The 13,289-nt window shown below is 48.9% G+C and overlaps 1 protein-coding gene across 2 annotated transcripts in view; it reads left to right on the plus strand.

The window, feature by feature from the left end:
* The window catches only part of CDC25A (cell division cycle 25A), a 45,266-nt gene that overhangs the window by 8,550 nt on the left and 23,427 nt on the right, over positions 1–13,289 (plus strand). For both annotated transcript variants that reach the window (XM_063924563.1, XM_063924562.1), the window contains exons 5-6: positions 2,691–2,729; positions 3,165–3,201. In XM_063924563.1, coding sequence (XP_063780633.1) covers positions 2,691–2,729; positions 3,165–3,201 — 76 coding nt within the window. The remainder of the gene's footprint in view (positions 1–2,690; positions 2,730–3,164; positions 3,202–13,289) is intronic.

The raw sequence follows: 13,289 nt of genomic DNA on the forward strand, positions 1-13,289 counted from the left end.
TGTTCCTAGGGATGATTCTGGACACGGTTCAGAAAAAGGTTTTTCTCCCGGAGGAAAAAGCCAAGGAGTTATCCGAGCTTGTCAGGAACCTCCTAAAACCAGGAAAGGTGTCTGTACATCAATGCACAAGAGTCCTGGGAAAAATGGTGGCTTCTTACGAAGCGATTCCATTCGGCAGATTCCACGCAAGAATTTTCCAAAGGGATCTGTTGGACAAATGGTCAGGGTCGCATCTTCAGATGCACCTACGGATAACCCTGTCTCCAAGGACAAGGGTGTCTCTTCTGTGGTGGTTGCAGAGTGCTCATCTATTGGAGGGCCGCAGATTCGGCATACAGGATTGGATCCTGGTGACCACGGACGCCAGCCTGAGAGGCTGGGGAGCAGTCACACAAGGAAGAAACTTCCAGGGAGTATGGACGAGCCTGGAAACGTCTCTTCACATAAACATTCTGGAACTAAGAGCAATATACAATGCTCTAAACCAGGCAGAACCTCTGCTTCAGGGAAAACCGGTATTGATCCAGTCGGACAACATCACGGCAGTCGCCCATGTGAACAGACAGGGCGGCACAAGAAGCAGGAGGGCAATGGCAGAAGCTGCAAGGATTCTTCGCTGGGCAGAGAATCATGTGATAGCACTGTCAGCAGTGTTCATCCCGGGAGTGGACAACTGGGAAGCAGACTTCCTCAGCAGACACGATCTTCACCCGGGAGAGTGGGGACTTCATCCAGAAGTCTTCCACATGCTGGTAACCCGTTGGGAAAGACCAATGGTGGACATGATGGCGTCTCGCCTCAACAAAAAACTGGACAGGTATTGCGCCAGGTCAAGAGATCCGCAGGCAATAGCTGTGGACGCGCTGGTAACGCCTTGGGTGTACCAGTCGGTGTATGTGTTTCCTCCTCTGCCTCTCATACCAAAAGTATTGAGAATTATACGGCAAAGAGGCGTAAGAACGATACTAGTGGTTCCGGATTGGCCAAGGAGGACTTGGTACCCGGAACTTCAAGAGATGATCACGGAAGATCCGTGGCCTCTACCTCTAAGGAGGGACTTGCTTCAGCAGGGTCCCTGTCTGTTTCAAGACTTACCGCGGCTGCGTTTGACGGCATGGCGGTTGAACGCCGGATCCTAAAGGAAAGAGGCATGCCGGAAGAAGTCATTCCTACTTTGATTAAAGCAAGGAAGGAAGTAACCGTGCAACATTATCACCGAATTTGGCGAAAATATGTTGCGTGGTGCGAAGATCGGAGTGCTCCGACGGAGGAATTTCAACTGGGTCGATTCCTACATTTCCTGCAATCAGGATTGTCAATGGGTCTCAAATTGGGATCTATTAAGGTTCAAATTTCGGCCCTGTCGATTTTCTTTCAAAAAGAATTGGCTTCAGTCCCTGAAGTCCAGACCTTTGTTAAGGGAGTGCTGCATATACAGCCTCCTGTGGTGCCTCCAGTGGCACCGTGGGATCTAAATGTGGTTTTGGACTTCCTAAAATCTCATTGGTTTGAACCACTAAAAAAGGTGGATTTGAAATATCTCACATGGAAAGTGACCATGCTTCTAGCCCTGGCTTCTGCCAGGAGAGTGTCAGAATTGGCAGCTTTATCTTACAAAAGCCCATATCTGATTTTCCATTCGGACAGGGCAGAACTGCGAACTCGTCCGCATTTTCTCCCTAAGGTGGTGTCAGCATTTCATCTGAACCAGCCTATTGTAGTGCCTGCGGCTACAAGTGACTTGGAGGACTCCAAGTTACTGGACGTTGTCAGAGCATTAAAAAATATATATTGCAAGGACAGCTGGAGTCAGAAAATCTGACTCGTTGTTTATATTGTATGCACCCAACAAGATGGGTGCTCCTGCGTCTAAGCAGACGATTGCTCGTTGGATCTGTAGCACAATCCAACTTGCACATTCTGTGGCAGGCTTGCCACAGCCTAAATCTGTAAAGGCCCACTCCACAAGGAAGGTGGGCTCATCTTGGGCGGCTGCCCGAGGGGTCTCGGCATTACAACTTTGCCGAGCAGCTACGTGGTCAGGGGAGAACACGTTTGTAAAATTTTACAAATTTGATACTCTGGCTAAGGAGGACCTGGAGTTCTCTCATTCGGTGCTGCAGAGTCATCCGCACTCTCCCGCCCGGTTGGGAGCTTTGGTATAATCCCCATGGTCCTTTCAGGAACCCCAGCATCCACTAGGACGATAGAGAAAATAAGATTTTACTTACCGATAAATCTATTTCTCGGAGTCCGTAGTGGATGCTGGGCGCCCATCCCAAGTGCGGATTATCTGCATAAGTTGTACATAGTTATTGTTAACTAATTCGGGTTATTGTTAAAGGAAGCCATCTTTCAGAGGCTCCGCTGTTATCATACTGTTAACTGGGTTTAGATCACAAGTTGTACGGTGTGATTGGTGTGGCTGGTATGAGTCTTACCCGGGATTCAAAATCCTCCCTTATTGTGTACGCTCGTCCGGGCACAGTACCTAACTGGAGTCTGGAGGAGGGTCATAGGGGGAGGAGCCAGTGCACACCACCTGATCGGAAAAGCTTTACTTTTTGTGCCCTGTCTCCTGCGGAGCCGCTATTCCCCATGGTCCTTTCAGGAACCCCAGCATCCACTACGGACTCCGAGAAATAGATTTATCGGTAAGTAAAATCTTATTATATATTTTCTGGTTTTAGGTTTGAGAAATCTCTATTTGATTCCAGACGAGTAATGATGTAAGTACCGCACTGTGCCGTCCAGTAAGTAATTCTCACTCTTGTCCTGCAGGAATTGGCTCCAGGTTTCCTCCTCCCGGGCTGCTGGGGAAAAGCACCCTTTCCTACTTAGTCTAGTTCTAACTTAAAATGTCAGAAGAATATGCTAGAGCTATATAAATATATATTTTCCCTCTTCAAACACTGCTCTGGTGTTAACCTACACTGTTGAGTCACCTCTAAGCTTATCAGAGCTCCTTTCCCCAGGGGAGGTAGTATTCAATGAGCTGCACGGTTTAAGGTCCCTACACATTCGACGATCCGCCGCCGAGCTGCCCGACGGCGGATACGGGCGAACCAGGGGGGGGGGGGGGCAGTTTCCCAAGCTGTTTGTTTTTAATCTGCTATATTGTGACTTGTGTTACAGCTAACCTTTCTTTTACACCTATATTTTAGTACAAAGTTACCCTTGGGAAGGAGGCGCTCCCTGCCGGTGAGTCCTGTGAAATGCGCATTACATTACTCTGTTGCATAGAGCAGCACCAGACAGAATACAGGCAGCGAGTATTTATACTGCATCAAAGATAAAAGGCGATATACCCCCATCTGCTGATCTGAGTAACACTAGTTCTCACGAGCCTGGATATTGCTTATAAAAGCAGGCGAGGCATTAAGACCTTTTGTCTTTTTAGTTTAATTCTGAGTTTTCCTATTTATCAAAGAATAGTTGTGAAAGCCCGTGTTTCTCCTTCATCCACTAGGGGCCACTGGAGTGCAGATACAATGGGAATATAGTAGGCAGTAACTGGGAGCTGGCGCTTTAAATTTATAACCATGTGACTAGCTCCTCCCCTATTATGTCCCTCCTCGAAGCCAGTCTTTAATTTGTGCCCAAGGGAGCTGGTTCACTCCTGGGACTTCTCCTGAAGATTTTTTTTTTTTTTATTATTCTTTACACTTGCAGCCTGGCAGCTCTGCCTCTGCCAGTCTGCACCGCGGGAGCTGCCGGCGGGGTCTCCATCATAGCTGCGTGCGGCTTGGGCTGGATCCCCGGCTGAAGAGACACCTCTGGAGTCAGGCCGGACACCGCTGCGCGCGTCGGGGCCACTCCATCAGCACTTTAACCGGCAGCACGGCAACGGTAAGTATTACAGGCCGCCGCTAGCAGTGCAGGTGGGCTACGCAGGGCTCCCTCCGCTAAGGGACCAATAGCGCCGCTATGTTTCAAATTGGGCGCCATAACAAGGGGGCGGAGCTTGCTCCCGGCTAGTGCTCTCAGCAGCCCCCGGCACCTCTGCACGGGCTGGCGGGCATTTTCAAGCGCTGCTGAGGTGAAACATATGCTGGCCGGACGCTGCTGCTTGCGGCGCGTTTCGGGGCCACTACTTCAGTAGACCGGCAGCGGTAAGTATTACCTCCAGCCGTTGCTAACATTGCAGGCGGGGGTACTCGGGGCTCCCTCCACTGGTTTTCCGCTAGCGCCGCCATATTTTTAAATTGGGCGCCAGAACGAGGGGGTGGGTGGAGCTTACTCCCAGCTTGGGCTGTCAGCAGCCCCGGCGTCTCTGCTCGCTGGCGGCCATTTTCTAGCAATCACACTGCATACAGAGCGGGTGGGACTGCCACTCCTCTTCTGTATTTGCCTCACGCACACATCTGTTACAAACACTCAATGCACTAGTGCAGAGCATATTGGCCGCCATTTTACTAGAGATGAGCGGGTTCGGTTTCTTTGAATCCGAACCCGCACGAACTTCACTTTTTTTTTCACGGGTCCGAGCGACTCGGATCTTCCCGCCTTGCTCGGTTAACCCGAGCGCGCCCGAACGTCATCATGACGCTGTCGGATTCTCGCGAGGCTCGGATTCTATCGCGAGACTCGGATTCTATATAAGGAGCCGCGCGTCGCCGCCATTTTCACACGTGCATTGAGATTGATAGGGAGAGGACGTGGCTGGCGTCCTCTCCATTTAGATTAGATTTAGAAGAGAGAGAGAGAGAGATTGCTGTGATACTGAAGATTAGAAGAGAGTGCAGAGTGCAGACAGAGTTTAGTGACTGACGACCACAGTGACCAGTGACCACCAGAGACAGTGCAGTTGTTTGTTTTATTTAATATATCCGTTCTCTGCCTGAAAAAAACGATACACAGTCACACAGTGACTCAGTCTGTGTGCACTGCTCAGCCCAGTGTGCTGCACATCAATGTATTGTATATAAAGCTTATAATTGTGGGGGAGACTGGGGAGCACTGCAGGTTGTTATAGCAGGAGCCAGGAGTACATGATAAATAATATTATATTAAAATTAAACAGTGCACACTTTTGCTGCAGGAGTGCCACTGCCAGTGTGACTAGTGGTGACCAGTGCCTGACCACCAGTATATTAGTAGTATTGTATACTATCTCTTTATCAACCAGTCTATATTAGCAGCAGACACAGTACAGTGCGGTAGTTCACGGCTGTGGCTACCTCTGTGTCGGCACTCGGCAGGCAGTCCGTCCATCCATAATTGTATTATATACCACCTAACCGTGGTTTTTTTTTTTCTTTCTTTATACCGTCGTCATAGTCATACTAGTTGTTACGAGTATACTACTATCTCTTTATCAACCAGTGTACAGTGCGGTAGTTCACGGCTGTGGCTACCTCTGTGTCGGAACTCGGCAGGCAGTCCGTCCATCCATCCATAATTGTATTATAATATATACCACCTAACCGTGGTTTTTTTTTCGTTCTTTATACCGTCGTCATACTAGTTGTTACGAGTATACTACTATCTCTTTATCAACCAGTGTACAGTGCGGTAGTTCACGGCTGTGGCTACCTCTGTGTCGGAACTCGGCAGGCAGTCCGTCCATCCATAATTGTATTATAATATATACCACCTAACCGTGGTTTTTTTTTCGTTCTTTATACCGTCGTCATACTAGTTGTTACGAGTATACTACTATCTCTTTATCAACCAGTGTACAGTGCGGTAGTTCACGGCTGTGGCTACCTCTGTGTCGGCACTCGGCAGCCCGTCCATAATTGTATATACCAGTGACCTAACCGTGGTTTTTTTTTCTTTCTTTATACATACATACTAGTTACGAGTATACTATCTCTTTATCAACCAGTCTATATATTAGCAGCAGACACAGTACAGTGCGGTAGTTCACGGCTGTGGCTACCTCTGTGTCGGCACTCGGCAGCCCGTCCATAATTGTATATACCACCTAACCGTGGTTTTTTTTTCTTTCTTTATACATACATACTAGTTACGAGTATACTATCTCTTTATCAACCAGTCTATATATTAGCAGCAGACACAGTACAGTGCGGTAGTTCACGGCTGTGGCTACCTCTGTGTCGGCACTCGGCAGCCCGTCCATAATTGTATATACCAGTGACCTAACCGTGGTTTTTTTTTCTTTCTTTATACATACATACTAGTTACGAGTATACTATCTCTTTATCAACCAGTCTATATATTAGCAGCAGACACAGTACAGTGCGGTAGTTCACGGCTGTGGCTACCTCTGTGTCGGCACTCGGCAGCCCGTCCATAATTGTATACTAGTATCCAATCCATCCATCTGCATTGTTTACCTGAGGTGCCTTTTAGTTGTGCCTATTAAAATATGGAGAACAAAAATGTTGAGGTTCCAAAATTAGGGAAAGATCAAGATCCACTTCCACCTCGTGCTGAAGCTGCTGCCACTAGTCATGGCCGAGACGATGAAATGCCAGCAACGTCGTCTGCCAAGGCCGATGCCCAATGGCATAGTACAGAGCATGTCAAAACCAAAACACCAAATATCAGTAAAAAAAGGACTCCAAAACCTAAAATAAAATTGTCTTAATCTTACTCACACAGTCAGCTACCTCATTGCGCCTCTTTTTTTCTTTGCGTCATGTGCTGTTTGGGGAGGGTTTTTTGGAAGGGACATCCTGCGTGACACTGCAGTGCCACTCCTAGATGGGCCCGGTGTTTGTGTCGGCCACTAGGGTCGCTAATCTTACTCACACAGCTACCTCATTGCGCCTCTTTTTTTCTTTGCGTCATGTGCTGTTTGGGGAGGGTTTTTTGGAAGGGACATCCTGCGTGACACTGCAGTGCCACTCCTAGATGGGCCCGGTGTTTGTGTCGGCCACTAGGGTCGCTAATCTTACTCACACAGTCAGCTACCTCATTGCGCCTCTTTTTTTCTTTGCGTCATGTGCTGTTTGGGGAGGGTTTTTTGGAAGGGCCATCCTGCGTGACACTGCAGTGCCACTCCTAGATGGGCCCGGTGTTTGTGTCGGCCACTAGGGTCGCTAATCTTACTCACACAGTCAGCTACCTCATTGCGCCTCTTTTTTTCTTTGCGTCATGTGCTGTTTGGGGAGGGTTTTTTGGAAGGGCCATCCTGCGTGACACTGCAGTGCCACTCCTAGATGGGCCCGGTGTTTGTGTCGGCCACTAGGGTCGCTAATCTTACTCACACAGCTACCTCATTGCGCCTCTTTTTTTCTTTGCGTCATGTGCTGTTTGGGGAGGGTTTTTTGGAAGGGACATCCTGCGTGACACTGCAGTGCCACTCCTAGATGGGCCCGGTGTTTGTGTCGGCCACTAGGGTCGCTTATCTTACTCACACAGCGACCTCGGTGCAAATTTTAGGACTAAAAATAATATTGTGAGGTGTGAGGTATTCAGAATAGACTGAAAATGAGTGTAAATTATGGTTTTTGAGGTTAATAATACTTTGGGATCAAAATGACCCCCAAATTCTATGATTTAAGCTGTTTTTTAGTGTTTTTGGAAAAAAACACCCGAATCCAAAACACACCCGAATCCGACAAAAATAATTCGGTGAGGTTTTGCCAAAACGCGTTCGAACCCAAAACACGGCCGCGGAACCGAACCCAAAACCAAAACACAAAACCCGAAAAATTTCAGGCGCTCATCTCTACATTTTACATGTTTTAACTTCACAGTTTTTTTTTTTTTTTTTTTTTTTTTTTTATTAATTTAGTAGTACACTGCATTCAGGGTGGGTACTGCCCTCCCTTTATTACTTTGCTTCACACTTTTTCTTGTAATGGGCTATGGCCAGAGTCTATTGACAACACCTGGATTCATGTCCGGTTCTGGACCACAGGTGGTACTAATACTGGAGTTTGGGCAATGTGTGTGGCATCACAGTGAACCGTGCCTGTCAATTTTTTTCCAGTTTCTGATGAGCAGGATGTGTTCCTGACGGTGGCTTGGACACATTCAGATGCAAAATTTCAGGTATCAAACAATTTTTGTCTTCCTATGCTTTCCCTGCAGATAGCGGGAAGCAATCTGGGACCCCTCCAATTGTGGATCCCTCTGTGTCTCGCCTGTCCAAGAAGAGCAACCTCGCTGAAGGAGCCATCTGATAGAAGTTTGCGACAACGGGGGTCCTACTTTGCTGGCGCAGGTAGGTGGTTGGGTCAACAAGGCTATGGTAGCCTGGGCGGAACAATTGTCCTCAGGGTTACAGGACCGTTTGCAACGGATACCTTTGGCAGATCGTATTGGCGAATATGCTTTATATCTTTGTGAGGACTCCAAGGACGTCTGAATCCTCGGAGCCGGAATTTCCGCTTTGGCTTTCTTGTCCTGCGGAGCTCTCTGGCTGCGACAGTGGCAGGTGGAGACTGAATCCTAGAGGGCAGCAGAGGCGTTGCCCTTTACTGGCCTGTTTGGAAATCTTAACGCCTGGATTTCTCAAGCCACTGGGGGTAAGTCCGCTTATCTTCCCCCTGCTGCTCCAGCTCCTCGACGGTCCTATACCGGTCCTTCCTTTCGTGCTCCTTCCAGGTTTCGAGGCCATGCCAGGGGAGGTGCCACTGTCACACGTGGATCTCGAGGTAGAGGCTGAGATTCAACAACCTCGACCCAACCTGATGGTAAGCTCTCCACCACACACAAACACACACACACACCGCATGATGGGCCTCCCTCCCACCTGGGGGACCCCAGGGGTGGGAGCTTGTCTTTGGGATTTCAGGGAGGCCTGGCTACAATCCTGTCCAGATGCTTGGGGGGGGGGGGTCGGGGGATCTTGTCATTTGTGGTTACATGCTCAATTTTGGAATCCAACTGCCTCTGTTTTTTCGCCTCAGCCTGGGTTCCGAAGACAGGAGGGTCGTCCTGCAGGCGGCGTTCCAGACGCTTCTATCCGCAGGGGTGCTGATCCCTGTTCCCTCACATCATCGGAAACGGGGCTATTAGGCCTTTTTCTCATACCGAAGCCGGACCGCTCGGCCAGGCCTATTCTAAGCTTAGAGGATCTCATTCCTTTTTTGAGGAGTCCCTTCAGTCTGTTGCCAGTTTGGAGCAAAATGAGTTTGACGTCCTTAGACATCAAAGATGCATACTTACATGTTCCCATTTAACTTCATCAGGCTTTTCTCCGGTTCGTGATACCGGATGCTCGTTTCCACTTACAGGCCTTTCCGTTCGGTCTCTCTTCTGCTCCCAGTGTTCTCAGCGGTCAGGGCAGTCAGGATGGCCCTGCTTCAAAAGCAGGGTGTGACTGTTGTCCCTTATCTGGAAACTCGACTGCTGCAGCCCCACTCTGCAGGCCTGTTGCATCGGAATATCCGGATAACCCAGGATCTTCTGATTCGGCACGTGTGGATCCTGAACTTCCCGAAGTCTCACTTATGCCCCTCGCACAGGTTTCTGTTCTTGGGGGTGGTTCTCAACGGGGTTCGTCAAAAGGTGTGTGTTTTTTTTTTTTTCTCTTTCATCCACTAGGGGACACTGGAGCAGTACTTTAGACATTAGGGGTGTGAAGCTTGCAACCGGAGGTGTGGCACAATCTAAAACAATTTGCATTGTCTGCACAGCCGGTTCCTCCCCCTTCACGCCCCTTATGCCTCAGTTTTGAAAATTGTGCTGAAGGAGTAGCACGTGGGAGCGCATCGCTCCTGACTAAAACAAAGTTTAGTGGCTGCGTCAACCTATTAAAAGGGGGACAAAGTCCAGTTGTATGTGAGAGACAAAGATCCCTTCTGAAGGGACCTGCATCTCTCAGCAGGAGATCCTCAAAGTCGCAGTGAGTACTGGTACAAAGGGGCCCTAGTGTATATAGCATAGTGAGGAGTAATGGTGTAGCTGGGTGTTTTGTCACATACTGGAGTGAGACAGATCGAGCAGCATCCCTCTCCCAAACTTTCTGTTTATTCCCATTCTGGTGCAAAGCCCATGGTCATGTCTTGCCTGTACTCAGCCCTTTGCCCTGCCTGGACACAGCGTGCTTATATAAACTAGTGACTGGCCAGCGGGAGACGCGTAGGGAAGTGCTCGCGCTGGCCGAGTGCAGCGCTGCAGTCTTAGCCCGCACGGCGGGGGGAAGGCACGGGTGGGTCTGGCTGTCTGGTGCCGCTCTGGGACCGGGTGGGAGACGGTCCTGGTGCGTGCGCGCCGAGTTGGGAGGGGGGACACTTGTTATGGGCGCAACAGTAGAGCTTCAGCCGCGGGAGTTGGGGTGTAGGCGTACACTTGGTGGTTCCCCCTCCTGTATATAGATGTGTAGTGATGTGTTTGGAAATTTTTAGTGGCGGCCATCTTTAGTCTACAGTGAGGCGCCAATCTGAGGGGCAGGGATTAACCCTCCCCCTCTTAGCAGTTATCCAATAGGAATTTCACAGGGAGTTTTAGGAATAGTTAGGGCTCCCCCTGCTGGAAGTAAGGTAGATATATAGATATATAGTGTAGAGATGAGTATTTCCTGCAGTTTAATATTTTCTTTTGTTGTATTTTCAAGGACTTCTGCTCAAAGATCCTGAGGAAAATACGGAGAAACAAGTGGACCTAGACCGTGGCTGATTGATAGTCGGGTCTGTGAGATTTGCAAACCGGCTGGGGTTTTAATTTTTTTTTTTTTTTTTTTTTTTTTTTACAGCCGTTTCCAAACCTTTAACCCCCGTTGCTTCTTACAGGCTTTCTCTTCCTGGTGTAAAGGGTGAAAGCACTGTGTAATTGTTCAGAAAAGGGGCAATCATGTCTAAAGCAACAACTAAGACCTATTATGTTTGTAAGAAGTGTAACAAAAAGAGCACGCGGGTCGGAGAATCCGGGGTGTGCGACTCCTGCTTAGACAAGGTCGCCCCACCTGGGAGCAGTGCTCCGTCTCGGTCGTGGGAGGATACTCTTACAGAAAGAATATCCAAGGAGATGGCGGAATCACGCAGGCAACAAGCAGAGTGGGCTGCGGGATTCTCCAAGACGATGGAAGAGTTTCTCATCAAGTTAACGCCGCCCGCACAAGCTGAAACGAATGTGCGCAAGGCCGTTAAAAGACCCCTTCCTGTCATGTCAGTAGCAGAGGAGGAGAAGGGGCTTATTATGGAGACGGAAGAAGGTGAGTTGATTGAATCTAATCTGGACGCCGAATTGACGGAAGAGGATTCGGCGATCTCAGGTCTTGATTCCTTAATTGACGCAGTGAAAGAGATTTTGGATTTTAAGGGAGAAGAGGTTAAGGAACCTGAGGAATTCTAATTGTTCGAGTCTCAAAGACCACGTGCAGCAGTTTTTCCCATTCCTAAATCTCTCCAAGTGCAGATGGAGGAGGCTTGGAAACATCCCGATAAACGGTTTCAATTTCCGAAACTGTTTCAGATCACATACCCTTTACCTAAGGGGGTGATGGACAAATGGGAGTCTCCTCCAGTAGTTGATGCCTCCCTAGGTCGGTTATCCAAAAAGACAATCTTACCGATTCCTAATGTAATGACTTTAAAGGACGCTTCAGATCGTAAAGTTGACACGGCTTTAAAGTCGATTTTTGTTGCAGCAGGTGCGGCACAGAGACCTACACTCATCTGTGCTTGGGTCAACAAGGCTATAGGAGCATGGGCTAGCTGTATTGTACAGGCTATTGAGGAAGAAAATAGCCTGGAAGAGATTACTCAAATGGCGGAACACATTCGGGAATCGGCTTCATACTTGTGTCAGGCCTCAAAGGATGCTAGCAGAATTGCATCGCGCATCTCCGCATCGGCCATTTCGGCAAGGCGAATCTTATGGCTCAGAGATTGGCAGGGTGACTCGGACACCAAGAAGGCGGTGGAAGCCATTCCCTTTGGGGGTGAAATGCTTTTCGGGCCAGAGTTGGACAAGTGGATTGCGCAAGCTACGGCAGGAAAGTCTACTTTCCTACCTACTCCTTATACGAGAACCGCTCCACAGGTTAAGAGAGGTTACTCGGGTCCAATGTTTAATTCTTTCAGATCCCAGTCCTTTCGAGCCCGTGGAAGAGGTTTCGGGGCACCGGGACGTGGAGGCAGAGGTAGAGGCCGCTCACAAGCACCAGCCAGAAAGCAGGATAAACCTACTGACAAGACCGTGGCATGACGGTCTCCCAGCTCACCTGGGGCCCCCCCTGGTGGGCGCACGTCTGGGGTTTTTTCAAGACATATGGGCTAACACCTCTCCAGACACGTGGATAAACAATATAATCACACAGGGGTACAAGATGGATTTTCAAGAGAGACCTCGCAGTCAGTTTTTTACAACAGGGTTGCCTCGGTGCCCTCCTGAAGGCAAGAGCGTTACTAACGGCAATTCAAAAATTGCTACAGTCAGAGGTCATTGTTACAGTTCCCGCCTCAGAGGGGAACGGGGTTCTATTCCAGTCTTTTTGTCGTGCCAAAGCCGGACGGTACGGTCAGGCCAATACTCAATTTAAAAGTTTTAAACCAATTTCTAAGGGTTTACAAATTCAAAATGGAATCAATCCAGTCGGTCATTGCAGGTTTGGAACAAGGAGAATTCATGGTGTCCATGGACATAAAGGATGCTTACCTGCATATTCCTATTTGGTCCCCCCACCAGGCCTACCTAAGGTTTGCGCTGGTGAAGGATCATTACCAATTCAGGGCTCTACCATTCGGCCTATCTTCGGCTCCAAGGATCTTCACGAAGATAATGGCAGTCATGGTTGCAAATTTAAGGCTATTGGGGATCACGATAGTACCTTAGCTAGACGATCTTCTGATCAAGGCCTCCTCTCAGGAGAAGCTGATACAGGATGCTCAAACAGCTCACCGATTTCTCATTCAACACGGCTGGATAGTGAATTTCAAGAAGTCCCACCTCATCCCAACTCAACGGATTCAGTTCCTGGGCTTTATATTGGACACGGTGAAATTTGAGAATCTTTCTGCCAGAATCCAAGATTCAGGACATACAAAAGGTAGTGGCTCAAGTTCTCAAAACACCGACGGTTTCTCTGCACCTCTGTGTGCAACTTCTCGGGAAGATGGTGGCGTCATTCGAAGCTCTCCAGTACGGCAGGCTTCGTTCCCGACCATTCCAGATGAACCACCTTGCTCAGGGAGCGTGTTCGCACTGGCTTCTTCATCGGAGTATCAGGCTTCAACCTCAAGTACGAGTCTCCTTGATATGGTGGTCGTTACACAGGAATCTCGCAGCGGGAAAGAGATTCGGCATTTGGGATTGGAGGATCCTGACAACGGACGCCAGTCTCAGAGGTTGGGGTGCCGTCCTGGAGGACCGTCAATTTCAGGGAAGATGGACGTTGCAGGAGAGCAGATTACCCATCAACATTCTCG

This window comes from Pseudophryne corroboree, chromosome 5 (genome assembly GCF_028390025.1).
Source record: "Pseudophryne corroboree isolate aPseCor3 chromosome 5, aPseCor3.hap2, whole genome shotgun sequence".
NCBI lineage: Eukaryota > Metazoa > Chordata > Amphibia > Anura > Myobatrachidae > Pseudophryne > Pseudophryne corroboree.